This window comes from Cyanistes caeruleus, chromosome 7, assembly GCF_971803275.1.
Source record: "Cyanistes caeruleus chromosome 7, bCyaCae1.hap1.1, whole genome shotgun sequence".
Lineage (NCBI taxonomy): Eukaryota > Metazoa > Chordata > Aves > Passeriformes > Paridae > Cyanistes > Cyanistes caeruleus.
Window position 1 is genome coordinate 14,559,075 of NC_141707.1, and position 27,240 is coordinate 14,586,314.

At 38.9% G+C, this 27,240-nt stretch overlaps 1 protein-coding gene and 1 long non-coding RNA gene across 20 annotated transcripts in view; one reads left to right on the forward strand and one right to left on the reverse strand.

Moving 5' to 3' along the window:
- SPATS2L (spermatogenesis associated serine rich 2 like) overlaps positions 1–26,255 on the forward strand; it is a 142,701-nt gene extending 116,446 nt beyond the window's left edge. For all 19 annotated transcript variants that reach the window (XM_086897204.1, XM_086897195.1, XM_086897205.1 and 16 more), the window contains 7 exons: positions 3,406–3,606; positions 4,014–4,149; positions 16,070–16,128; positions 19,551–19,660; positions 20,199–20,301; positions 23,088–23,308; positions 24,915–26,255. In XM_086897204.1, coding sequence (XP_086753330.1) covers positions 3,406–3,606; positions 4,014–4,149; positions 16,070–16,128; positions 19,551–19,660; positions 20,199–20,301; positions 23,088–23,308; positions 24,915–25,310 — 1,226 coding nt within the window. In that variant the 3' untranslated portion in view covers positions 25,311–26,255. The remainder of the gene's footprint in view (positions 1–3,405; positions 3,607–4,013; positions 4,150–16,069; positions 16,129–19,550; positions 19,661–20,198; positions 20,302–23,087; positions 23,309–24,914) is intronic.
- LOC147652205 (uncharacterized) lies at positions 7,425–16,097 on the reverse strand. Its single transcript, XR_015289130.1, has 4 exons — positions 13,670–16,097; positions 12,217–12,328; positions 11,428–11,518; positions 7,425–11,292 (listed from the first exon to the last, which is right to left on the reverse strand). It is a non-coding gene; the product is annotated as an uncharacterized LOC147652205 (long non-coding RNA).
- Positions 26,256–27,240: the final 985 nt, after the last annotated feature.

Consider the following 27,240-nt stretch of genomic DNA (forward strand, 5'->3'; position numbering starts at 1 on the left):
TTGAAATGATACATGCATGAATAAAACTATCTAGACTTAATTGCCTGTACATGGGGAATGTTTTCTAGGGGATACAGAATGCAGGAAGAGTACCTATGCTGTTAGTGATCTTTTTATGGGTCAGTGAGATCGAATCCTGCTTTTTTCTCTTTGAAACAGTTAAGATTTAGTTGTACATATAAAGGGCAAAAAGTATCTGGAATTTTTTCTTTGCTTTTGCAAGTGGTGAATGAGAAATTACCATGGCTTTACAATTTTTTATTTCAACTTAAACACATCTCTCCTGTTTCAATAAAAGGGGGAGAGAGAGCTTTCAAAAACAAAAAAAAAGACAGAAGATAAAGGAAAGGAAATAGAGAGAAAGGAGAACCTGAAACTTTAATATTCAAGTTTCCCTTACATAGTAAAGTAATTTCCTGGCAAAATTTTTAATGGAGAGAAGAAAAGAATTTCTTCTTCACTTTCAGTTGCACTATCTTTGCAGTATTCTTTTCCTTGCAGTCAGTATAATAATTACTTTCCTAGGGTCAAAAACCACCTATATTCATATTGTTACATTTGTGCTGAAGTGACCAGGATCCTTCAGGGGCCAGCAGCTTGTGCCCTTGCAGTTTCTGAGCAAGTCATACAGACATTTTTTAAGCAGTGTAAAATGTTGAAGTGAGTCCAAAGTGCAGCTGTTTCATATTGCTCTCTTGTGTTTTAATCTACTTTGTATTGTCCTTGTCTGGTTTGTTTATTTTGGTTCCTTTCCTATCAAATGAATGTTACTGTAATCATTTCACCCTCTCTTCAGAGGACTCACAACTCGGAAGGATCATAGGTGTCTGTTGAGAGTCCCTAATGCTTTCCTCCCCGTGAAAAACATGAGGTTGAAGCTTTGCCTGTATCAACTCCCAGTCTGTGAGATTAGGACTTTTAGAGCCATAAAATTGTGGCAGCCTGGAAGGGACTTCAGAAACCAGAAGGGAGGGTGCATCATTTCCCCATAGAAAATTAGGGAGGGAAACATTTGGCAATTTGCCTTTAATTCAGGTCTGCTTATTTCTTGCTGTTATTCCATCTTTCTTTTTCTTATACATCTTTAGTTGCTGTTACCCGTTCTGTGCATGGCCTTGTAAAGAAGCAGTGTGAATGCACTGAAATGATATTTGGTGCTGCCTTGCCATGCTATTGCTTTTGCAGGGACATCAGTAAAATCAGATCCTGTTCTCTTCCCTACTTACTTTTCATGTAGGAAGATTTTTAATGAATCTTTCATACTTCCTGTTTGTATCTCAGGGGACATACAGCTTTTTTCTTCTTTGAGCCAAAGAATCTATGAGGTTCACTTGATTTGAAAGGCATTGAATGGCAAGCTACTGCAAAAAGATAAACCACTCATTTTGAAGATGGCAGCTCAGCAGATTTCAGAGCAAGTTAATCTGGGCTGTTGCCATTACTGGCAAGTGTGGTCATACTTGACTGTTAATGCAGCAGTTGTCGCAGGATAGACTGGTGCTGAAGTTCCAAGGCACCACATACAGAACCATGTAACAGTTCACTTCCAGCTGCTCTTATTCAGACTTTTGACTTGTCTTGCAGGTATTTGAGAAGGGACTTTGTTACTAGATTTTGTTATACATATGTTTTAGCTGGCTCAAGTCTTCAGAGACTTGCTGCAGACTTTCTCAATCTATTTTTAGTTGTGTTGATTGTCTTCAGACAAATTCGAAAGTTCAGTTGCAGCATGCAAAACTACTGTTTGCTATCCTAGTTAGTCATCTTTTTGCTGGGTCTCAAAGTAGCTCATGTGTAATTTTGGAAGAATCAAAGTATATTGCAGACAAAAGATGATCAAAAAGTTCAATTTAGAGTACAGTCATTGTTCTAGGTGAGCTTCTTTAGGCAAAAAGCTGTCAAGTTTGTAATTTGTCTTGACAAGTGTACCAAAGCTGCTAATTAAAGGCAGTAAAAACAATTATGCATATTAACAACAGATTTCAGAAGATCAAATCTTAGAGACAGAACTGAAGAGCCCTGGCCTTTCTTTATAGGTTAGCTGATAGATTGCTGGTTTCTAATTACCTGTTAGAGTTATGTAGCAAGGGCAGCCTCAACTGAGAGTAGAAAGCCTTGATTTATAAAGCATTTTCTATTTGCATTAGTGTGAGACACAGCCAGGGTTGAACGGGGTTAGTGGCAGTTCTCTCACAGGAGAGTTCCTCACCACGTGCGAGCCCGGCGTTGGCATCAAACCTTTGGTGTGTTCAAAGCGCTGCATTACTGGTATTTCTTGTTTTCACAGATTCACAGGTTTCTTTGACTTCTTTCACTACTTTCTTACCTACTGTTCTATGCCAGGTACCTTTTCTGTTTTCAGACTCATCCCTTTAAAACCCTTAAATTCTGATTTAAAATACAAGCACTGATGTTCCTTGTTTCTCTGGTGTTACATGATTGCCATTAAACATACCAAGATGTGCTTTCTGCCTGTCCTAATGCCCAGCCAGGGCAGAAAGAAGTCACTAGTTGATATGCTGCACCTGTCCATGTGATATCCAGCAGTGTTTATCCCATTTCATGGGCCATAATCCAGCTGTTAGTCTGAAAAGTCCCTTTTCTCTAGACACCACGCATCATCAGTTGAATAAAGTGATCTATAGAAAGCATCTTCAGAATGAAGAATCATTCATTTGTACAAAAATGAGAAAAATTAGTCAACACAGCAAATCACTTTCTGTGCTTGTTTCCTTAACTAAAATTCACAGTGGCAGTAATAGCTGGCCTTGCCTGTCAGTTTTCATAGTCAGGCTTTGGCTGCTTGATCCTCTCTTATGATGCTGGTGTCTTGAATCCCTTTGGAGTTTTGGAAAGAGGAAACCAGGTCATCTTGTGGCAGCCAAACAGGCTCAGGCATTGTTATCTTATCCCTCTGAAGCTGTTGAACCCAGGAGCCTAATCTTTGACATACTTTCATTTCCTGCTTGGTTCCTCTTAGCAGCAGCTTTTGATAGAAATCTTGTAGTCAGGCAAGGTAGGTATTTCAGGTAGGAATGTTTTAATCAGTGCTTTTAAAATGCTGATAAAATTAGTGACATTTTTTGTGTGAGATAGATATATAGATATAGATATATTTGGGCAAATATTATAATTGGTAGCATGCTTTTTATGTTATGAGGTATTTTCCCTGTTGGAATGAAAGGGTTGATTTTTTATTGAGTTTTTCTTTTATACACTGAAATAAGGAGGTGTTCCAATTAGTGTTTAATTACCAAAAAAATTTCATTTGTTGTCGTAGCTCTCTGAGGTTTTATAGAATCTGTGCCAGGAAAACACCATAAAGTCATTCTGATTTAACAGTAAGGCTTCATACCTTTCTTCATCTTACAACTCCCTATTTTCTTCCTTAATGCTTTCTTGCAGACAGAGAACAAGAACGCCAGAGAGTATCTGTGGAATTAAACCCAAAGACTGTGAATGGAGTAGAACAGCATGAGCCCCTTCAGTCATCAGTTCAACTCCCATGTAACCTAGGCAGGCCAAAGTCAAAATCTTCCTCAGTTAAATCACCCAGTGCGTCAACCCAGCTTGAAACAAAGACAGATGATTCAGTCAAAAAAAGAGGTAAATTTGGTCTTTGGTTGCTATGTTCTGAGGTCAAAAAACAGCTGAGGACTCTAGGAAAAAAAAATAAATTCACAAAGGTTAAAAAGAGATGTTTTGGGAAGTACAAGCAGAATTATAACAAAATTAATAAAACCATTTATGGTCTGTTTAATGTATTAAACAGAATGATTTCAACTAGTAATGCCTTTCTAATATTTATTTGATTGGGGGAATGTATTTCAGCAAGCTTGTTTAGAAACTGAAGAGCATTAGGGAGGGACTATGGAAAAGTTGGATTCATGGACTTAAGTAGAATAACCACTTCATTCTAATCTGAGCAAATAATATGTTGAACTATTCCTGGTGCTTCAGAAAAACTAAAGCCAACTTTCTGACTACCGTGCAATTTTTATTTTCTATTTTAGGGCCAAACATTGAAAAGTCAGTAAAAGACTTGCAGCGTTGCACTGTTTCTCTAACCAGATATCGTGTGATGATCAAAGAGGAAGTGGATAATTCAGTGAAGAAGATCAAAGCTGCTTTTGCAGAATTACACAGCTGGTAGGTAAATCAGCTGCAGAGATCCATCAGCTCCACTTAGAAAGGGACCAATTAAGCCACTGGCATTAGTGGAGAGGGGTCATTTACACCCTCTTTGTTTGCTGCATTTGGTTTCATAACAAAAAAAACATGGTGCTATTAAGTAATGACACTCCTCACCAACCAGGAAGTAATATGTGCATATATTGTATACATACATAAAGGTCTTTGAAAAAAACTCAGGTTTTTTTACTCCTGTATTATTCATCATGACCTAATTCTTTTGCATCACATTCAGTGGCAACATATATGAGCAAATGAAAGCTGTTCTAAATATCCTGTCTGGGATTTTCTGAAGTCTCTTTTACCTTCTTTAAATTTCTTCTTTCTATACTGCATCTTTGATCTTATCTCTTTTGGCAGACAGTCCTTTACTGTCTCTTCAGGTCCCATCATCTTTGCTTCTTATCCTACCATTGTTCTCTTAACTTTCCGTCATAGTTCCTTCTAAGTTTCCCATCCATCATTTAATTTTCAATTTACAGCTCTAGTTCATTCTTTTTCCTCATTTTTTTGTCCTCAGTCTATTTTTTCTATTATCATTTTGATTACTGATGATCTTCAGCATTTACACCTCTCAAAACTTATAGCAGAAATAATTGCTGTAGTAGCAAGCTGTATATTTGGTATATTCTTGTGATAGAAAAGTATTTTCTGCTTTGAGTTTCACTTGGCCTTGGTTAAGCGTAGATTGGATATAAAACGTATGAATTAGTGTTGAAGTAAATAGAGGAAATACATTAAAATGTATGATGCTTGGTTACAAATCAGAGGGAAAAAACTTTCTCCTTTAATTCAATCACAGTATTTGTCAGTGTTTTAATGAATGCATCTTATAAAAGAGCAGTAGTATTGGCAGAAGTTTGTTAGGTCTGGACTTCAGTGGGTGTATTCATTGTCTTCAAAGATGAATCTAAAATTACTTAAGGGCCATTGGGGCTACACTTCTGTATGGGCAGAAAATATAAGGGCTGCTGAGCTGATTTTGGGGAAGATTCTGGTTCACTGAGCCCCCAGTGTACTTTACTGTATAGCAGGGGAGCTGTGATTACTCATTGTACTAAATTCGGTAACATTGTCAGGCTTTTTCTGGAGCCATTACAGTATTTTTTGCTTATAAACTTAAATGTAATAATAATATTGTTGGGATAGAAAAACTGAGCAAAGTTCATCAACTCCTTGCACCTTTTTTTTGGTAGTTCTCAGAGGGGACCTTTTCTCTGAGAAAACTGTAGTTGGATTTCGTTTGCTGTGTAGCTCACACTTTTTGTACTTTTGATAGCAGTGTTAAAAATACCTTATGTCACATGTCTCACCTTGGCTGCAGGCAGTCACAGGCAATTCAATCTTTAAGCAATCATCACTCTGATCATGGAACAGACTTAGAATTCTTTTATGATCTAAAAGTGCAGGGAGGTGGTAAGTTCAGAACTGAAATTCTTCATTCTCCATTTGGTCGTTTTTTAGTTTGAAAAGCAGTGAAGTGTATTGCCTAATACTAAAATACCCTGCAAGAATTTGTAAGTGCAAGTACTTAAAATTATGAAAATAGCCTGGAAAACTTTTCAATAGGCTTAATTTCATTTTGCCTCTACCAGCTTCAGCGCCTAAATTATTGAAGTGGAGTCTGCTGGAAGCTCTAGAATGTAACAGATCTGTGGCCTGAATATTTGTGCCTCAGCATAACATTGCAACGAGGACAGTACAATGTCAGGAGATGTTTATGGAAATCTCAGTGCTGGCTATGTTGCTTTTGGCAGCTCATAAGTCTAATATTTAGGTTTTTCTTCAAATGAATGAAGGGGATTTTTTGTTTAAACAGTAAACTGCCTGGCTTTGTTAAAGAGAGTTTTGTGATATTTCATATGATATCGTGGCCTAAACTTTGAGGAAGATTAAAACAGCTGTTTTAATGCCTTGTTTCCAAAAACTCCCTGACAACTGCTGTAGATTTACTGGATTTGGTTAGAAATCACCCAAACAAGTGATAGATACAGCTTTGGACTTCATACAAGGATGACATTGTATTCCTGAGCTGCATTCTTTAGTGTGAGTTATTTTCATGGGAGTTTCCTTGCTCCAGAATTAAACAAAACATCCCCAGTGCTAGCAGGAGGATAAGGTTCTAAGTGAACATATTATTACCCTACTTTGGCATGGAGTTTCACTGTGACACCGTCAACTTGTCTGTCATGGAAAAATTAAGGAATTTGGCTGAAGTGTTGCTCCCAGAATGCTATGGAGTGACCAAAGCAAGGGCATGATGTCAGGTCTCCATTGCGATTGTGATTCCAAAGCTTTTTCCGAGTTCCTCTCCCAGTTCCTGCTGGACTGTGGGCTGGTTGAGATGGACAGCAGATAAAACAGCCACCAAGTGCTGTCTGTTTTCAGAACTGCCAGGAATACTGGAATGAGCTCAGTGCTGTAACCCTTTCCTGTTACACACAGCTGTCACCACCTAAGGGGTTTTAGTGAAGCTAAATGAAGTCAGAAGATTTTATCTTGCATTGCAGCTGGATGCTGAAACACATACTAATTTGTCTCTTCTAGGTTTATTTTTCTTCCTTTGATAATAGGATATATGACCAGTTTTGTGTCCTTTTTTGCTATCAAGGTCAGAATCAAAACTGCATTACAAGAGTCAGTAATGTTTTTGACTTTCTGCTTATCTGTTTTGGTTTTTTAAATCTTTCCATTATTTTAACAATCACAGAAAGAACGAAGAATGCAAAGATAATATCATGTATCTTCCTCCAACTTCCAGACAGTAAATGAAACCATTATTACAGAGTTAAATGAATAGCATATGTGGCCTAAGATGTCCTGAAATCTTCAGCAGCAACATTCACAAGAACATCTCCTTTTAACGGGAGAGACTATTGAGTTCGCTGAGTAAAAATCCACATTTCTCTCTGGTTCAGTATTTCACAGCTTGATCTAACCAATAGGGAAGTTACTTATGCTACTATTTAAAAAGTCACCTATCTGGCAAAATAGCGCATACCCTCCCACGATCTGAAAAACAATGCTAGGGAGCAGATGTGCTGTGAGCCCCTGTAAAAGCTTGGGGGGAAAATGCAATGTTTGCTTCAGTTTTGACTTTGTAGTAAAATGGGGCAAATAACAATCCCAGAAAGATGTTTATTTAAAAACATTGCATTGGGCTCACTTCCTCTTTCTGAAAGAGCCTCACTGAATTTTCTGCTAACTGGAGTAATTCTCTGTGCGCTCAGAAGTGGTAAAAGCTTGCATTTATTCAGTTCTTTTCATGCCAGAAGACACTAGCATTTTACAAGCCATGAGCTGGACCAGGCAGGGCATTTTGCCTCACAAGAAGTATTTTGCAGTCTCATGTGGATTGTGCTCCTGCTGTGATCCAGCATTCTGGTCACCCCTGCTCTTGCTGGGCTTTCAGTGATATTGCTTTCCCAAGGTTGTGAGAGCACTCAGCAAAGCAAGCTGAAGGGCAGTGTTCCTCAGGCTGCCTGAAAGTTAGGAGAAAAAAGTCTTCTTGATAGTGCTTCTTGATCCAGTATTTCTCCTCATTGCATTCAGCTTTTGGTGTATGGTTTTCAGGAATATCTTTGTGTGAGTGAGAACATAAGGTTCTCCCATTGTTAGATTGATATAAAATGTATCAGAGCATAGCCATGTCCCACAGTAGTGTAGAGCCCAGAAAAGTAGACTACCAAATAGTCCTTAAGTTGCAGGGGAAGGTTAAAAATGCTAAATGAACTCTCCTCTCACTAGAGTGCACTTAAGTCATTTGTTGCCGAGCTTAAAACCTACGTGCATTAACTGTGTTCTCACTTCTTTTCCACCAAGAGACTGAATAACCATCCTGGGGATAAAAGGAGAGCCCCAGGAAATCTGAGTGAAATGTGTAGAGCACAAAAGGAGCCACAGTTCCCCATAACACCTCTTGCCAGAAAATAATTTTCACATATTGGGCATTCATACAATCATATGGAAAACTAAAAGGAAACATCTGTTACTTGCCCATATGGTCTGCTGCCAGCCACAAATAGTCTGTAGAAAACAGTAAGACCCAGGTTTAATTACACTGCATGCAGAACTGAACCACATAAATACAAGCTTCTCTACTCTTTTCTAACATGTTAGTATGGCCAGTGCTTTGTAGAGAGTAATGAAAACACAACTGAATTTTTGGAGTGAAGAAAAAGCAGTCTAAAGCTTTACCACAGACTAGATTAAAAGAAATTATTCTGACAGTAATGCTGGGAAGATGGAATTTGGCAATACTGACAATTTAAAAATAACGTTAAAATAGATTTAGGGTAACAATTAGAGAGCATGTGCTGTATGTTTGGGGAAAAATAAGTACTTTGTATATTGCTTTTAAGTTAAAGCAGAGGAGTGGTTGAATGGGGGAAGAAGTAATCTAAAAGAACAGAATTATGTCTGTACTTACATGGTTGTGTCTGTACTGACTCAGTGTGGGGTAGTGAGCAGCGGTGCCAGTGCTCACAGTTGCAGAACAGTTGCCCGTAGCCCAGAATCAGTGGCACCAGATGAGAGCTGCCTGTTTGTGCTGTGGTGGTTTGGAGATGGGCGGATGGCTGGAAAGGCCAGGACTAGTATTGCTTTACACTGAACAGAGTTCTGTGCTGCTTTCCTCTCCATTTCTAGACAGTTCTTATGAAGTTACTGTCTGACAGCCAACCTTTGGTAATCCTTATGCCTCTGAAGTCCAGGTTTTCAAATCCTCTTGCAGTTTGTTGTGGTGTTTTTTTGCCCATCCATTCACACCATCCAGTCCTTAACCTTGTCTTTGCATTCAGGTTTCCTTGGCCCCACTAGGTTTTCAGGTACCTTCACAGATCAGTGCTTTGACCAAGGGCCCTGGCCCTGATGCCCGGGTGGTCTGGAAGAAGCCGATCCACCAGCTCTGGCCCTAGGCTGGCTAACTGCCAGGAGAGCTGCAGCACTGGGAGAGGGGCTTGTGCTGGCACTCTTCTCACACCCCCCAACAGACTGGCATCACCCTTGCTGTGCATTGGTGGAGAGGACAGACAGAGTTCATGGAACTGAGGGGAGTTAGGTTTCACTGAGACACAGAAGTCCCCCTTCTGACCCTTTTGTCTTTTACTTACATCATCGTGGTATTTTTTTTAATAAGTTTGTGAAGGTAGATTGAAGAGGTGAGATTCAAAGGTTACATTACATTGTTTCTTAGCTGTTGTCTACATTTTATGTCTCTATAAAAATATCTTTCTATATATCTATGGTACTATGTCTCACTTCTTCCCTCCCAGTCATTCATAGGTGTGTTTGTCATCCTCTAAAACACAGAACACACAGGTTTTGAGGCCGTGCAAGTAGACTCTCAATTTTGTGCATGTCATTGTAGATGAAAAGCAAATATCTCCTTTCTGATTTCACTGTTGTCTAATGAGAAATCTAACTTACAAAACACAAAAAGAAAATAATTATCTTGAAAAATTTCAACTGACATTACACCAAAAAGCCAGTCCTTTATTTGAGGCCACTTTACAATGTGCTTTTGAGAAAGTTGCCTCTTTCCTCTAGCAGGATCTCAACAACATTCCTTGCTGGAGTGTGTTTAGGCTAAAATATATAAATCCAGCAAGGTATTCAGATACCTCAGGAATCAGATTAGAGCTGAAACACAAATAGGAAAGAAATACTTCACAAATTTGTGTAAAAATGTGCAGGATGCTAATAAGCCATGGTGCAACTCATACTCACCATGGTTAACACTGCCAAATTGTGAGACAATGCCTTCATTTCTAAATAACTATAAATTTAGAAATGTTCTTTCAGGAAAAGGTTTTCTATGCCAGTTTTCAGCTTAAACAGTTTTTTTTGAGGAGACAATAAATTTCTAATTGTTTGTAAAGAAACCTTAAAAGAAAATTGCATATAGACTTTTAATTATGGTGTATTTAACAGATCGCACTGGCTGGCTTCTAAAGAGAACAGTATTAGTGAAGGTAGATAAAAAATTACACAAGATGAACATGAATAACTAAACGCCTTTGGGCATTTTCAGTTCTACTAGATAGTGCTCTGCAGAGGGAAGGATTTCACTGAGATTGATTTATGCTGTCATAAATCTTTGTTCATCTTCTTATTGTCAGATTGTACTACTGATCAGAATGAAAATTCATGTAATCTGGTTTGCTGTGTAAACATTGTGCATATGCTAGTATGGCGATCAAATGACCTTCAAACATTGTGAACATTTAAATAATACTGAGCTAATACTGGAAGTATATAATCTACTGAAACATTGCAAAATATGTAATGTACCAGCTTTTCCTACAAGGTATTTTCTACTATATATATATTTCTTATTAATATAAAGAAAACTTGAAGTATAATTTCTCCAATTACAAAATAGCATGGCTAGTCAGTGATCCTGTGGCATTCGTAATCACCTAGAACAGGTGATTTGGCTTCATATTTACATTCTCATACGTCATTCTAGCTCCTTGTGCCAAAAGTTTGACAGGGACAGTTCTAGTTTTTGGATTGACATGCAGGATTCTTTTGTGAAATACACAATTTGATTAGCTATTCTTATCAATTGTCTTTTCACACTGCCTGTGGATCAAGTATGTTCATGCTAAAAGGGAAATGTGTGCAAGAAAAAAACCATAATATTTAAAGACCAATGCAGAGCTTATCAGGACCATGATCATGAATTTGCATGTAACCTCAGCTCAAATACAGCAGAGACAGTAACAGTACTAACATCTCAAACTGGCTTGGGCTTGTCAGCAGCTTGTCAATCAGCACAGCTTCAAGGAGCTGCTTGGGTCTGTTCCAAAGTGTTGACAGAGCAACATCACTGGAGTATGTTGTATTTTTGTTGATGCCTAAACTGTCAGACTCCAACAGTATCTCACCACTCTAACTCCCTTCCTCATGAAAAAAGGGCTCAAATTGTACCTGTCTTCAGCAGCTTTCCAGCTGAACCATCCCCCAGAGGATGCTCAGGAAAAAATAGCTCTTCCCCCTTCCGGATGAGGAGCCCTGCTGCAGTTATTCAGAATGCCACAGCTAACACTGTCTTCCTCAGTCTCCAGAACAGCAGTCATTCTCAATCTGTGCACAAAGCTGATTCAGGGGGAGTAAAGTATATTAAAAGCCCCAAGAAGAAAATTGGCATTTTGAGGGGTTTAACAGGGTTATGAAAGGGCTCATTCGAATTACACTTAACAGTAAGCTCTATGCCATGCATCTGGGGCTTACCTTTGTGAGCTGTGTCAGCATGTTTGCCTCCATGTCAGCTTGGTCTTTTTATTTCCCCATCTCTTCAGGCACAATAGGTTTGTCATAATGCCTAGAAGTGGTACAAGGAAAGAGGAAATTCTGGTCATCTGGAAACCTTGTGATTCTCATCAGTAAAGATATAAATCAGCCAGCATGGCAATCTGAAGCAACTTTTCTCAAGAGGCACTAATAACTTTAATCATTTTAGTGGAATTTGGAGGTATTGCAGCTGACTGAAAATATATTTTCTTTAGCACTGTACAAATACTAAATCTCATGCTGTAAACTAGAGGAAGATTAATTTGTTTCCACTAATGTCAGGACAAATTCAGAATTTGTTCTGAATATGAAACTGTGAAATGAGGCAGCTGTCAGCATAATTTTCCCCTATCATTGCTGTGCCAGCAGCTCATTGTAGTTTGGCATTTGCAGCTCTTGCCATTGTATACTAGCGTGAATCCTGCCAGCCTCTGTAAGGCCAAGGCATGAGTACTGCTCATTTGACCAGGAATAGGGCACTTATATATTTGCCTTCAAAGTCACTTCAGCAAAATGATTCCTAGAGAGCTGCTGTCTCTCCTGCTGCATCTCATATCCCTACAGCATGAGCACTGACTGTGTCTCATTTGCATGCCCTCTCTGTTAGGCCTCTGCTTTACCATATCCCCTCAACAAAATTGCCTCCTTCCTGAGCCCCACTTCAAAATTTCACCTGGATATTAAGCTCAGACAGTGCTAAATCCTGTGCTCCAAACTGCAGATACTCACCTGTGGTGAATCGTGACATGGTACTAATAGCTCAGTTTGGTACCCAGGTCCTGATCCTGAAAATGTGAGGGGTAAGAAAAGGAAGAATCAGTCCTTTCAGGAGACAGATGTCCTGTCAGGGAGACAGAAAAGAAAGAGATAGTAATGTTACTCTGCTTTTTTTCTGTATCATCAGTCACAAAGATAAGGCTCACCTGATTCAGGTCTGTCTTGAGTCTGATCAGTGAAGGGAGGAATTGAGTCACAGTGTTTGGTCTACTACAGTAGGGGAACCTAGGGACTGATGATTAGGGCATGGATTCAGGTACATTCAAGGAAAGAAGTGGTTTTGAGTTGTGTGTTTGTCACCAGAGTTGCAAATAGTATGTGGGAATATATTTAGGTGTTGATATTGATATTCAAGGTAAGGAGAATATTTCAGATTCTTAGTGCTCGGAGTAATCAGAAAAAATTGACAAGATTATGAACTCTTCAGAACATAAACTGAAATATTATGTTCATGATTTTAAACCCGGTTCCAAACATCTATAGAAAACCCAAGAGAAGCAACATAACTGGAGATGAAGAAATTAGCAGAGTGTTTTCCTTCATGTGTCTTTAGATCTGAAATGCATTCTGTTCCTTGCTCTGCTGGAGCTCAAATCTGGTCATACCTGAGTGTGCAGAAAGTTCCTGTAGCACTCAGTATCCAGCTCTCCACAGCACACCGATAGCTGCAGGCTGTGCACTGGAGTTATACCAGCTTGATACAACATTTAGTGCCAAAGGGACACTAAGAAACATTAAAAGAAAATGCTTTCCTGGGAGGTATTGCTGCACTGAGCTTTGAGCAGTTTTCAATAATGCTTTTGCTGTGGTCTAATCACAATCATTGTATTAAGGCTGAGTAGGGCATTTTCCCAGAAAATACATTAAAAATGGTTGAACTCCTAAGGAGCTGTTCAGTTTAAGTGACTGTTGGACCTTTGTGTGAAAACAGTGGGATACTAGCAGGAATGAGAGACAAGTTTTGACCCATTGATTTTTCCACACTGTTCTTGTCCTTTCTCTTTCTATATGTGAGCATTAAGATTTCTCTTTGTACTTGTCATTTGTCGTTTTTTTCTTCCCCCAGCCAGGGTTTTTTCCAGTTTCCTGTCTGTTGTTTTCATTTACTTATAACTTTGATAAATTCTTGTTGGAGGCAATGTTGCTCTGTTTTGCATTTGCTAGTGCTGGTTAGCCTAGGACATTTCTAAAGAAACATTAAATTTTCCTATATATGACATGTGGCAGTTTATGGTTTCCAAACTGAAAAATGTGGTTGTACGCTTCCAGATGAAAATTAGAATGTTCCTTTCCTTAAGCCAAGAGAGAGAGAGAGTACATGTCCTCTGCTGATATAAATTAGTACAGCTGCATTGTCTTCAGGGAAGGAAAACCTTTTCAAGGTCTGGCTGTTAAAGAAACTTACTTTCTTACATGGACAAAGGCACCAAACAGTTTCCCTCTTGTACTATTCTTTAATTTTTCCAATGATAGTTTATAGCTACAAAGGAAGTACTCAGGTGGTTGTTCTTGAAATTCATCAGTCCTGTCCTCTGCTGCTACGACATCCAAACGCTTTCCTGAAATGTTCATCAGAGACCAAAATGGAACATTAGGAGTGGAAAACTGTCTAGTAACAGATAAGATTTGACTATAAAATATAATAAATATAGGACTGTTGTGGCCTTGTTTTCATTCTGGTATTAAAAGTGGTTTTATTTGGCACCAAAATAAAATTTTAGGGGCCACCAGTTTACTAAGGATCTGTTGTTAGAGTGCAGAGAGGGCAATCCTGGAATGAGCTCCACTAAAACACTTTTTTGATGAGCTCTGCTGTTGTGACCTTTTTTTCCTGACAAGAGTTTATATAACCTGTGTAGTGCACTAGGGAGGCACTTTGATAGCAGCGACAGAAAAAGCAAAAATCTGCATTTTTTCATTTAAAGTGGTAAAGGTAACTGTATTTTCTTTGTGGAGGATCAAAATAGGTAAGGACAAGGCTCATTTCAGCCACATGTTGTGATAGTCAAGGAAGTTTATTAAACTGTGTAGTTACAAAAGCTAATTGAAAATAGATTAATTCTGAGAAGCTATGACTATTCAGTTTAGCAAGCTGGAATCATCACCTGCTTGTTTGGCATTCAAGCTTAATGCTTATGCCTGGAGAATATTGAGTGCCAACTGGAACAAGCATGTCCTTCCATTGTCAGAGCCTGCCTCTTAACTGATTTGCTCTACCGTAAAAAAACCCTGCTGTTTTATTTCCTCTGGTGTGTAGGTCACACTAAATTGATCTGGCAGGCTAAAACAGTAATTTTAGTCTTGTTCCTATGTATGAAACAAAAAAATGTGTTACACTGCAATTGCCTTGCTGCAACCTTTGCCATCAGCCAACCTGCTTCTGTCCCTCTTGTTGGCTACTGGGAGGCAGCATAAAAGTCTCCTTCTCTTCAGGGGGCATGGTAGACTGGGAAAACTCAAGGACAGAAGATTGCAGAGCTTCTGTTGCAAAACTGCTGTATGAGGTTGGTTGGAAGAAGTCAAGGAAGGATGAATGGCACTTGAACATACTGTAGCTGGTAAATGTTTGGTTGTCAGCTCTGTGTTTACCATGTGTTCCCCACACTGCCTGCTCACCAACCTTTCCCTGTTTTAGTTCAGGACCTGTCAATACCTCTCTGTCTAAGTCTTCTGTCTCTCTTTACTGCCCACTGAACTCTGCAGGATTTTCTCTTTCTTGCTAAGGATGTTCTAGACAAATCTTCTGGTTTAAGTTTTCTATAATGTCTTCCTTCAGTAGAAGCCTATTCACATGTAACTCAGTGTCTTCACTGGGAACAAAAGCTCCTGTTTAAGGTTGATTTTACTAACAGGGTTGAGAGCTACACTCTTTCCTTGAGTTCATGCCTAGATGTACTCCTGGTGTTTGACCTACTTTTTGCAATTCCCCCCAGCTGCTTGAATTTACTCATGCAAACACAAACATTAACATTGATGGTGATTATGAAATGTGAACTTCAAGAATAATCTAGTGAGGGGAAAACAGAATGGCACACCGGAGCACTGTCACCTGGAGAGCATTCTGCAGAGATGTTACCCCCCTGGACAATGTCACTGCTTTCATAATGTGACCAATTCACCACATATCCTGTCTGCTTTCAGCAGATCCACCTGATCAGTTGCACTTTGACAGCTTATAAGCACTGTCAGGGATTGCACACCAGGCATTTGTAATAGGAGAGGCACGCAATTCCTTTAGGAAGGCCAGGTAGAAGTGGAACAACTCCTTCCCAGTCCTGGAGGGAATAGGAGGCAAGGAATCTGACTTCTGTTATGGTGATACTTTAATGCTTATTTAAATCACAAACCATTTTCTTGTTTACCCTGACATATTTTGCAAAAATATCTATGAGGGAGAAAAGGACCTCATTCCACACATCTTTAATTTTGTTTCATTCTTAGTTTTGTTCCGAGACCTAAGCTGTATTAATCTGGGTAGCTGCAATGGTATATCTGGCTTGATTAGGAAACAGGCTGTTTAGTCATTTGAGGATTGCTGTGATGAATCAGACTGATTTCCACATCTGTGCAGATACATGGGAAGGCCAGTCAGATGTTTGTGTAAAGCAGCACACACTCATTATCTCTAATGTTTTGTAGCTGGCTTGCCTAGGTATGTCTTCAGTTTCAATTCTTTAGGCCTTATTCATTTCAAAACTGCCCATTATTAATGTCTGAAGTCTGTGTGTAGTTAGAGCTTTTGATTTTGATGGAGTTCTAGCCTGAATAAAATCATGATATTTTTCTTTCTTTTTTTCTTTTTTAGCATCGTAGACAAAGAAGTGTCATTAATGGCAGAAATTGATAAAGTTAAAGAAGAAGCCAGTAAGTAAAAAAAAATACACAGGGAAATTTTGGAATACTGTTGAAGCAGTTGTTGTGTTTGGCAGAAAATTACACAATCCAAAAATCTGGTTAGCATTCCATCGTCTTTCACTCTATATGAATAGTCAAGATAAGGCTGTGATGTGCCTGGATAGTTTCTATGATGATTGTGCATCAAAATTTCAGTGTTATGAAATTAAGGTAAACAGAGGTGATATGGAGCTAGATTTAGATAACTTACTCCTTCTGCTTACTTATCAGAGCTTTTTGACCACCTTTCTTTTTTCCTCATTTCTGTGGTTATTCAATTGCTTGGTTTCCACCAATCACTGCTTGCTTGCTTATATTGCCTTCGTAAGTGAGAATACTGGAATTAGGGAGTAGGGGTGTAGGTTATTGTGTTGCCTTGCATAGCTTTAAGGGATAGCGATCAAGCTCATGAATTAGAACAATTTTAAAAAAAATGGAAAACAGATGTTTACTGCAGTCTGTTTTCCTAATAATCTGTGGGAGTTGATCTGATTCCAGGCTTTCATGTTGTCTCTGGTTTTTGTATTTTCATGTATATTTTGTTTTGGGGTGGGGAAGAGCAAAGGTGAGCCTTGTATTAGGATATCACAGTATCTAACACTCCATCCAAGACACAGTGTTTGTATTTATCCCCAGGAAATACAGGGGGATGTTTTTCAATAAAGAATGCTAAGCAAGAAATTGAACAGTAACCAAAGCATTGTTAGAATGATACTCTTCCTGGCATGTATCCCCCTGCTATGAATGCATACAGTCCTTTTACTGATTTGTGAATTTAAGGTCCTTCCAAGCAGTGTCACAAATATATTTAGCATTCTTGAATACTTCATCTGCATTTATAACTCACTTAGTTTAAAAAAGTATACTAATTGAATTTTTGTTGAAAAAAATGCTCTAAAGTCTCTGTTGCTGTCCAAGTCTCTTGCAGTTGCATATGTGTAGAAACTAGAAGGTACAAAGTTACAACAGCAAAGATTAGCAAAGTTTGTGTTTCAAACTTGCTAATATTTGCTAATTTTCTAGGAATAACATGTTTGAAGCTTTGTGTTATTCTGGGAAGGACTCGTGAAGGGATATATATCAGCAGGTTTTGGTGACATACATACATACATACATATATACATACATCAGTAAGTTTTTGGTACCTGCAGATACCAAGATACCAGATAGCTGTAATCAGCTACAGAGCACACACTCATTCCCAGGAAAACCAATGGCAGAATTCCTGCTGATCAGCAGACACAGGTTTAAGTCTGAACTGCACAAACAAAACCACATATTGGAAATCCACTGTTCAGGGCTGATGGTATTATAGGGCCCTTTCATTAATCTTAGCCAGTTACAGGAATTTTTGTAGAAAGTAAACCTAATTCCTACCTACCAGCATGCAAAGTGCTGCATTTGCACATGGCATGTTCTGTTTCCTTGCCAGCTCCACACACAACAGTACCTGTCTCCAGTGGTGTGGTTTCTGCTGCCTCTCAAGGCTGCTGTATGTTGTAAAGTGCCTTCAGAAACTTAGGCAGAAAGTTGTTACAGGACTGTAACATGCTAACCAAGATTTAGAATATTATTTATTTTCATATCTCTTTGCTGCACTCAAGGACTGTTATACAGTGGGTGATCTTATTCTTCCTGTCAACACTAGGAAAAATTCCAATTACAATTTCAGGGTTTTTTTAAAACATGGGTATTTGGCTGGCATCTCATGGAAATAAATGCCAGGATGAAATGAGCTCATATGGTCTGGGCAGTCACTTCAGCAAAGAGAATATTAGTCTTGGGGAGGAACAATATTAGCATTACCTAGAATAAGCAGTAAAGCAGAACTATTGGACAAGGTAAGCACCTGGTAAACTATTCATTTAATTTGATAAAATTTTCTCGCTCTCACAGACCATATTCTACAAAAAATGAAATTGAAAAGATCAACTGAGGAGATAGCAGCTGTTCTTAGCATAAGTAATAATGTAGGCACAGATTTACCACAGGGCTAAAGGAACTCTGCCTTCCCTTCCATGTGTGTGACGCACTTCTCTACAGTTACACAATTTGTTTGCTCCCACACGACTGTACAGGTGCAGCTGTGTCTCCCTGTGCCTGCTGGACCATGTTGTACTCAGTGAAACATTGAAACAGGTTTCCCAGGGGTAGGGGGACCCTCATCCCTGGAAGCATTCAAGATCAGGCTCTGAGCAGCCCCATCTGTTGAAGATGTTCCTGCTCACTGCAGGGGGTTGGACTAGAGACTTTCAAAGGTCCCTTCCAGCCCAAACTGTTTAGTGACTCTGTAATACTTTCAAAATAAGATGTTATCTGATTAAATAAATGATAATGGGTTGAGAAACTAACTGTCTGTGAAATAGCATTAATTCTCAGCTTTAAAAATAGCATTAAAAAGTATAGGCTGGTTACATGACCTGTCAAGTGTGCTGTGGAAATTTGTGGCCAAAAGGCAGAGAAGCCTGAATCTCTATTGCTGTAATGGAGTCTGTGTCCTTAGGATGGTTTACATTAGGTACCACTCCCCCTAACTTTATGTGTAAGTTCAAGACAAAAGACTATGATTTGTTACTATTTTACATTTAGATGTTGTTTCCTCTCTGCCATAAATACTGATCCCATCAGCAAGTTAATCAGTTGTTGCTTTTACACTGAATCACCATTTAGGTAATAGTTTGCATCTATTTCCACCAAAATTGTAATGTCATATTATCTTGTGTGCCAGTAGACCATTGCTTTGTGGTTTATGATTAATCTTTCCCTATAAGAATATAACTACTCACCCCTTCCTTACATAGAATATACAAGACAGGCAATAATGAATATTTAGTATCTTTTTCATAAAGACTGTTGGCCTTCAATGCTGCTTTGCTGTTGAAATGGCAAATGTGTATATTCCATATGTGAAAGCAAAATTGCAATGCCAGTGACTTTAAGACAATATTGTATATTGAATAGGTTATGAATTCAGAGGAAGTGAAATTCCCCTGTGTAAATCAAATACAGCATGTCTTCAGAAACAGGCTGGTAGACTCAATGTAATGCTTCTTTCCATCTCTTCGGAAGGCTCCTTGTTTTTGTGCTTCAAAATAAAGCACTGGAGAACTCAAAACAACATGTTTGCCTCTGTTATTCTCAATGTTAAAGGATTGGTTGAACTTTGATTTTCTGACAGCTATCATATTTTCAGATCTTTTTCAAAATCAGGCAGTCCAGTGAAATATGCTAATCAACTTAATCTGTGCAAGTACCATATTGGAAGTCCAGTTGAAGTCAGTGCTCCATGTCTTTGTCTCAAATGGGATGTACCATGTTAATGCCCAAAGACCAATAAATTACAGAGCAATTTACCTTCCTAGCATTAATGACTGACTATTGCTATTTGGCAGTGGAAATCCTGACTGCTCGGCAGAAGAAAGCAGAGGAGCTGAAGAGACTGGCAGACCTAGCCAGTCAGATGGCTGAAGCACAACTCTCTGAACTCAGGGCTGAAATTAAGGTCAGGCATTCACTTCTGCTTGGGTATTTTAGCCATTTGCAGAAATGCCAATGGAAAAGCCTGTCACATTAATGTGCCCAGGCTGTTCATTCCTGCTATGGGCCAAGGGGTGTAAATAGCTCTCCATAGGGAAAGTGTAGCTTCTTAAAGCATTGTAGCACCTCTGAGCAGTGTACAGATGCTATCAGTAAAATGTAAGCTATCCCCTCCTAAGTGTAGCAGTGGGGAATTTTGCTGTTTGTGTATCATTTAGACTCAGCAAGTAAACTTGATAGCTTCAGGTTCAGTGATCAAACATATATTCTCTGCTGATATGAGCCACTTCCCAAGTGTGGGAGTGATCCATCCATCACTGGGCTCTGAGACATAATTTGGTAAGGATGGGAAAATACTTGGTTCTGCACAGAGATCTTGTGAACAGGGCAGGGTCAAGAATTTGTTGAGCCTTAAAGCAAACTTAAGTATTGATTGGTTCTTTTACCATCCATACAGTCTTTGCTCAGAATGTCAATCACTGTTAATATGTCTATTGTTGCAGCACTTTGTGAGTGAACGGAAATATGATGAAGAGCTGGGCAGGTCTGCCAGATTTTCCTGTGATACAGAGCAGCTGAAGACCCAGATTCAGCTCTGTGGAGAAAGTAAGTGCTGATGATCCCTCTCACTGAGTTTCTCAGAACATAGCTGTTCAGCAGAGCTGACAGCGCGTGTGCTGCCAGTGTGTGACTGTGCAGTAAACCCAATATGAGTGGTGTCTCTGCATGTAGCAAGATTGCTGAACACGCACAAGTCAACTTCACATTTTGCAACACGTTAGACTCACTGTGCCTGGGCTGCACACTCCATCTGCAGGTGCACAGTACCATCTCTGTCAGATCTCCAGGTATTACACAGATCAGTTGGAGTTTTCAATCTAAACAGGATCCCAACTCTAGATTCAGTAATTTATAAATAAATAGTAAATTGAAAGCTTCTGTGCATGAGCATAATGTAATGAGACCAATTGAGATCTCTCCTGCTAAGAAGTAACTCCCCAGCTTTATAACAGTATTCACTGGGTTTTTCAGGAGCCATCTAGAGTCCCAAGTCATAGAAACACTAAGGTTGTAAACCTTGCTACACCTTGCTACAAACCTCCTTTTAGGTACTTGCAGAGAGCAGTAAGATCTCCCCTCAGCCTCTTTTTCTCCAGGCTCCTGTTTCTAAATCATCTGCCCTTCTGCTTGGAAACTCAGGTTCACATTTTTTGCTTCAAGTATCATGTCCCTGCTGCAAAATAGGAGCCTATTTCTCATCTCTGTCACGCTTTTTTCTCCCCTAAAGCAAAGTAAATGATATAAGACTTTGCCCAGTGTGTTACCCTGTCCTATGGTATTCCATTCAAGAAGAAGTGGTAAAACAATACTGTACAAGTGCATCTTGGTGGAAGGAAAATAATAAATGTTTTCAAGTAGTTCCTAAAAATAGAAAATGGAGAAAGTACTACACAGTCTGCCAATACAAGCTTCTGACTGCACAGCTAAAGAACTGACTGCTTGGAGGCATAACCAGTTTAACTCATTAGACCATAAGAATTGCTTTTGCAGAACACTTTGAAGATCCATCTAACCCCATATCCTGTCTCAATGAAACCAACCCAGGATGTTTCAGAGGAAGACATAAACTTCTCAGTAATGCATTTAATTGTTTACAGTCACCTCATAGACGCTGTATAATACCCTGAAGCATAAGAGATTGAAAATTCCATCAAGATTATCTTGACTAATAATACCACAGCTGCTATTGATACAACCACAGACTGTTTTTTAAAACTCATTGAACTACTTTTCTAAATAACTTCCAGCTGCAGTTAATTCTGCAAGTTAATTATTTATACCTCATTTCAGTAAAGCATTACATAAGCATAGTTTGATTCAGGCCTGTTTAAAGCAGGTCAGTGAAGTCAAAAGAGCAGCTATTTGCAAGAGAGCATTGTCAAACTAGAAATGACTGATAGTGCACTGACTGTCTGAAGAACTTTGCTCATACCTGCCCTCAGTGACCTTAGATGAGCAATTTGTGATGATTGGTGTCTTTGATGGGAGCTTTTGAGTGCAAAAGATGTTTCTCTTAGTACCATCTCTCAGTGAGCCCCCTACCCTGCTAGGAGCTGCAGATATCCCCCAAACAAGATATTATACAAGGCCTATAGCTAAGAATAGCCACTCTTGAGGGCTTTAAGAAAAGCAATAACCAAACCCACAGAGCTTGTGCAAAGGAAGGAGTGTTTTTTAGCATGAGGAGATTATGGACAGCATATATTCAAAATGAAGGATAGGAAGAAACAAAAATAATTGGATTGACTGACATATATCAGAATGCCCAGTATCCTTTCCTTGTACATCTTTTTTGTTATAAATACATTTTTATGACAGGCATCTGGATTTTTATATGAGCTTCCATGTGCAGCAGTCTGTTTTAGATAAGAGAGAATTCAGGAATGGTTGGGCTCATTGAACTCAGGAAAGAAAATTCAGTCCATTGTGCAAATCATTGCATTGTTTTTCTAAAGAGGACACCTAGTGGGAGAAGTAGCTGATGTTGGTGTAAGTAAGATCCTCAGAAACCCCAGCAGATGATGCTTAGTTACTAAAATGATTGCTCATCTTCTTTCTCTGTACTAGAAGTGAAAAAATAGAAGTACCTCTTAGATAAAAACAACAGGTACCTCTCTGGAATGAGCCTCAGATTTGTCATCTGTACCAGAAGGAAACAGAAAAATTCCATAATCAGAAAAATCAGGACAACAGATTAAGATCAAGAACTTCATTAGCCTCAGAATCCTCTTCAAGACTGCTGGGTTGCCATTTCGCAAAGGCAGCTTGAAGAAATGCAGAGAGGAATCGAGGATTTTTTGAGTGCATTTCATATCCAAACATGACAGGGCTTAGTAAATTAGGTGATCTCAAAATACTTAGAAGTAGAAATTAGGAATATACTGAGATGGGCAGTAGTGGTTCCTGATGGTGCAGACTGCTGTGGTCTGCATGAAGTGGATTAGTACATTGCATTCAGTTCCAGTTTTTATAGATACCCATGATACAGAAGAACCTTTTTTATCCATTTCCTTTAGAGAGGAATAAGTAAAGTTCTCTTGGATGCCAAAAGCCTGGCCTTCTGCCAGGCTCCTTCCAATTTTAGTGCAGTGCCACCACATTGGCTCTTTTATCTCCAGAAGTGCTTTGCAGTGAGGCAGACTTACAGTTGTAGAAAGCTATGGCCTGACTCCAACCAAGTTACTTCAATAGTTAGCTTGAGTTAGCTTACTTCATTATTTACAGTGAGACTGAAACAATGCTTCCAAAATTAACTGTAAGCATAAGAATACAGCCTTCTGTTTAGATGTTGATCATTTAAATTATAACACATAATCCCTTCTTTTTTATAGTTTCTCACCCAAAGAACAACTATTCCTCAAGAACACCATGTAGTTTAGTGCTGTCTTCAATGACCTCGCATGCAACAACTGGCAAGCAAAATACGCACAACCGAAAGTCCTCTAGTAATGCCAAGAACTCTGATAATAAAACAGCCAGCAGTAAAGTACAAAGTTACCCTTCTTCCAATCCTACAGAATCTTCTTCTCAAGGAGTCCCGACAAATAAGCAGGTAGGATGTCCATCAGTTGTGAAATAAACTAAATTACTTCAAAACTTTCAGAAAAATATGTAGCATTGAAAGTTGTTAATAAAAAAAATCAAATACTGGTTCGTGGTCTATATTTAATTAGTAATTTTTGAAGGTAGTAAGCATATATTTTCCAGCTTCATTTTCAAGTCAGTGTGAACATACAAAATAGAAATACCAGAAATACCATGTAAGTAAAGACAGCTGTCTGTATACAAGTGTCTAGTGGCAGTAATATAGTGAAAAAGAAAATGCCTCCATTATAGCTAACTGCTAGGAGGAGAAACATTTAGTCCTTGACAAATGGTCAGCTGTTTTGCTGTTGAAGCACAGTTACTAGATACACTTTGAAAGTAGAATCCTGCCAGGTTTAAAAGTATATTATTTCAGAAGCTCTATAATACAGGTTATAGTATTGTGCTATATTTGTAACATTATATTATATATATATATGATACATATATTAATTATATTTTGTTGTAATAGCACCTTAGAATGTCCCTGTACTATTATTCTTAGGTAAAGCTGCCACTAAAGTTGATCTGAATTTTGTCCCAGTAGGAATTTTAGGCTCAAGTAGATGCCTGAAGGGAAATATAAGATGCTGCATAATGTCAGTGTACGTATGGAGTCACCTGTCCTGTCAGGCATGCAAATAAAAGTAATTCAGCCATTTCTCACTAAAAATCAAAGCATCCTCTGAGCAAAATACCACAATGGACATGTCTTCCACAATGAGTATGCTGGGATCACTTCCCTGGGGAGCCTGTTCCAGCGCTTAGCCACCCTCTTGGTGAAGAACTTCTCTGATACCCAACCTAACCCTCCCCTGACCCAACTTCAGGCCATTCCCTCTGGTCCTGTCACTGGTCACCAGAAAGAAGAGATCAGTGCCTGCCCCTCCACTTCCCCTCACAGGGAAATTGTGACTGCAGTGAGGTCTCCCCTCAGTGTCCTCTCCTCCAGGCTGAACAGACCAAGTGACCACAGCTGCTCCTCCTCCTCCTCAGCTTCTCCTCAAGGCTCTTCACCATCTTCACGGCCCTCCTTTGGGCCCTCTCTAACAGTTTAGAGTCTTTTCTATATCATGGCACCCAAAACTGCCCCCAATGCTCGAGGTGAGGCTGCCCCAGAACAGAGCAGCGCAGGACAATCCCCTCCCTTGCCCAGCTGGCCATGCTGTGCCTGATGCCCCCAGGACAGGGATGTCCCTCCAGCTGCCAGGGCACTGCTGACTCCTATTTAACTTCTGTTGACCAGAACCTGCGGATCCCTTTCCTCAACAACTCTTGCTGAGATGTCTAGAATTTCATCCCCTTTTCTGTATTCTCTTGAATCATGGCAGATTTTAATTTGGCGTCAGTGATGAACCTCCCATCTGTGTCTTCAGGCTACTCAGATGTAGTATGGTGCTCATAGTTCTGGTTATAGTTACTATAAAGAGAATCTGGTAACAACCAAAACTTTTTAGTGTTTTCCGTCTCCTGTTCCCTCCTTTCAGTAACACTGCTAATTTTGACTGCTGTGTTTCTTGGCCTGTTAGAAGGATTCAGACAACCTAACAGTTATCCAATTTTTTTCTGGGTAGAATGGGCCTTCTAGCCAGAGACGAAGATTCAACCCACAGCACCAAAACATGCGACTCAATGGATCTCATAAGTCACAAGGTGCCAGTAACGAGGCAGATCAAAATACAAAGAGTGGTTCCAGGTCTGAGCAGAGAAGACAGCAGCATAACAGCTTTCGATCTAAAAATAAAGGAGCTATGAAAAATCAAGAGCAGTCTACAGCTGCAAGGACCACAGAGAATCCAGCGCATTCGGAGAAGTCCCGACGGAAGCATCACACACCGGACACCGCAGAGCACAGGCCTTTCCAAGGCAGCGTTGGCAGGGTGTCACAATGCAATTTATGTCCTGCAAGGATGGAGGTCTCTGCTGATGCCACTGTTCTTTCAGTGCCAGCTGTGACTTTGGTTGCTTAAAATGTCACAGTGATGGCAGGCAGTAAAATTCAATCTCTTGATTTTAGTTTGTTGCTTGAAAAGCTTGTTGAAGAAAATAAGTCAGAACATAGTCTTTTAAATCTTTTGCTGCTTAAAACTTGTTGGTATCTTTATTACTTACTAATTATCAAAATTAAATCATACTTTCAAGGCTTTCCCCAATATGTTCACATTTATTTTGTCACAACTGTATGGAATCTTACCAAAGCAGCATTTACTTCTTAGAAAAATAAAATCTAGATTGGAAAGATAAATTGATAATTAAACTTGCAATAGCAGAAACCTGTTGTAGATACGTGGTTATACCAGTCAGCATTATTATTTCATAGAACAGCCTGTGTTAGAAGGATCCCAGGAAGTCTCTATGCTGTGGTCTGCGATGAAATCAAATAATCTTGTAGAATTTTTCAGCAAATCTCTATACATCTCTTTCTTTCTGTGCGTGTATACACGTACATGCATGCACACTGTATACACAGAGAGTATTGTTCTATACAAGAAAAGTTGAAAAAGCAGTTCATTTGATTTTAGCTAATTATTCCATAATCTGAGATCTTTAAATTCAAGTATAAATTGTATTAAATGTATTACATATTGGTATTTTTCATGGACAAACTATTTTTATGAGGCTGAGGAAATATGCTCATTTAAGTTTGGAATGTATATAGTAATGGCTATTCAGATGCACAGCCCTGTTCTCCATCCTTATCGGCCACTTTTCTATGACTAGTTGGATTTATTTTTTGCATATGAAAAGTTGCAGGTCTTCTAGACTTGAATTCAAATTATTTTTCTATATTTTTGCTGTAGGAACCATCTGTCCATAACAAGAGCTATGACTAATAAATTACTTAGTCTTTATGTTCTGAGTCTGTATTTCAGAAAACCTGTTTCTTCCAAATAATTAAAATCTTCTTTCTAAAATACTCTGGTGTTTGCTGCTTTGCAGTGCTAACCTTGTGCTCTTACTCAAAATGTATTTGCATAGTGGAGCTGGTATCACTGGGTGGCTTTCAGCTGAGTTTGGACCGGACTAGGCAGCACAGAATCTGAAAAATATGAAAGTTATACTTAAGGCATCAACTTAATGCAGTCAAGCTCTATGGAAAACTTGCATTAGTTAACCAAGTTTGGGAAAAAGAAAAGATAAAAAACTCAACACTTAATGTGCCTGAAAATGTCTCCTTTAAAGAAAACCCAATGATTCTGAACATGTATGGTTTTGGGTTTTTTTAACATGATCTCTGCTGTAATGATTTATCATTTTACAAAGTTTCAAAGTAAACCACTGTTGCTTGACAGTGCATCTAGTTGTGGTCACCATGAAGGTTAATGCTATCCATCTCTCATAAAATGGTTCAGTATCAGTCTTAGCAGTTAATAGAAACTGAACAAGATTCTATGATATAAAAAAGCCATGCTGGAAGTGCCTACTTAGGTAAGTTAAAAGGCCATGGTTGCACTCCATCCAGTGGAAATAAATAAATAAAATCAAGTCATTTCTTTACCTTCAGCACAGCCACTTTGTCATTTCACCATGAAATGAAATTCAAGGGGGTTGTTTTTTATTATTTTAACCACAAGCTAGTGTGGACAGGACAAAGAGAAGACTCGTTAATGCTGCTGTAATGCAAATGACACAAATGTTACTCAAAAAAACACTGTGCTACCAAAATAATTAAGTAAACACTGTTTACTGAGTAAAAATAACTCAGTAAACACTGAGGTAGTACAAACTCATAAAGTCCTGTAGGAATATTCTCGAAGTTTTTCTTGTATGTCTTTTCTCACCTAAATTACATTCTTGGATTCTTTGTTTATAGATGCTTTCTAAATTCTAAAGTTGAAAGAAATCAGCTTTAGAAAGCCTTGTAAAAACATTTTAAGGTGCATGGTAAAGTGCTCAGCT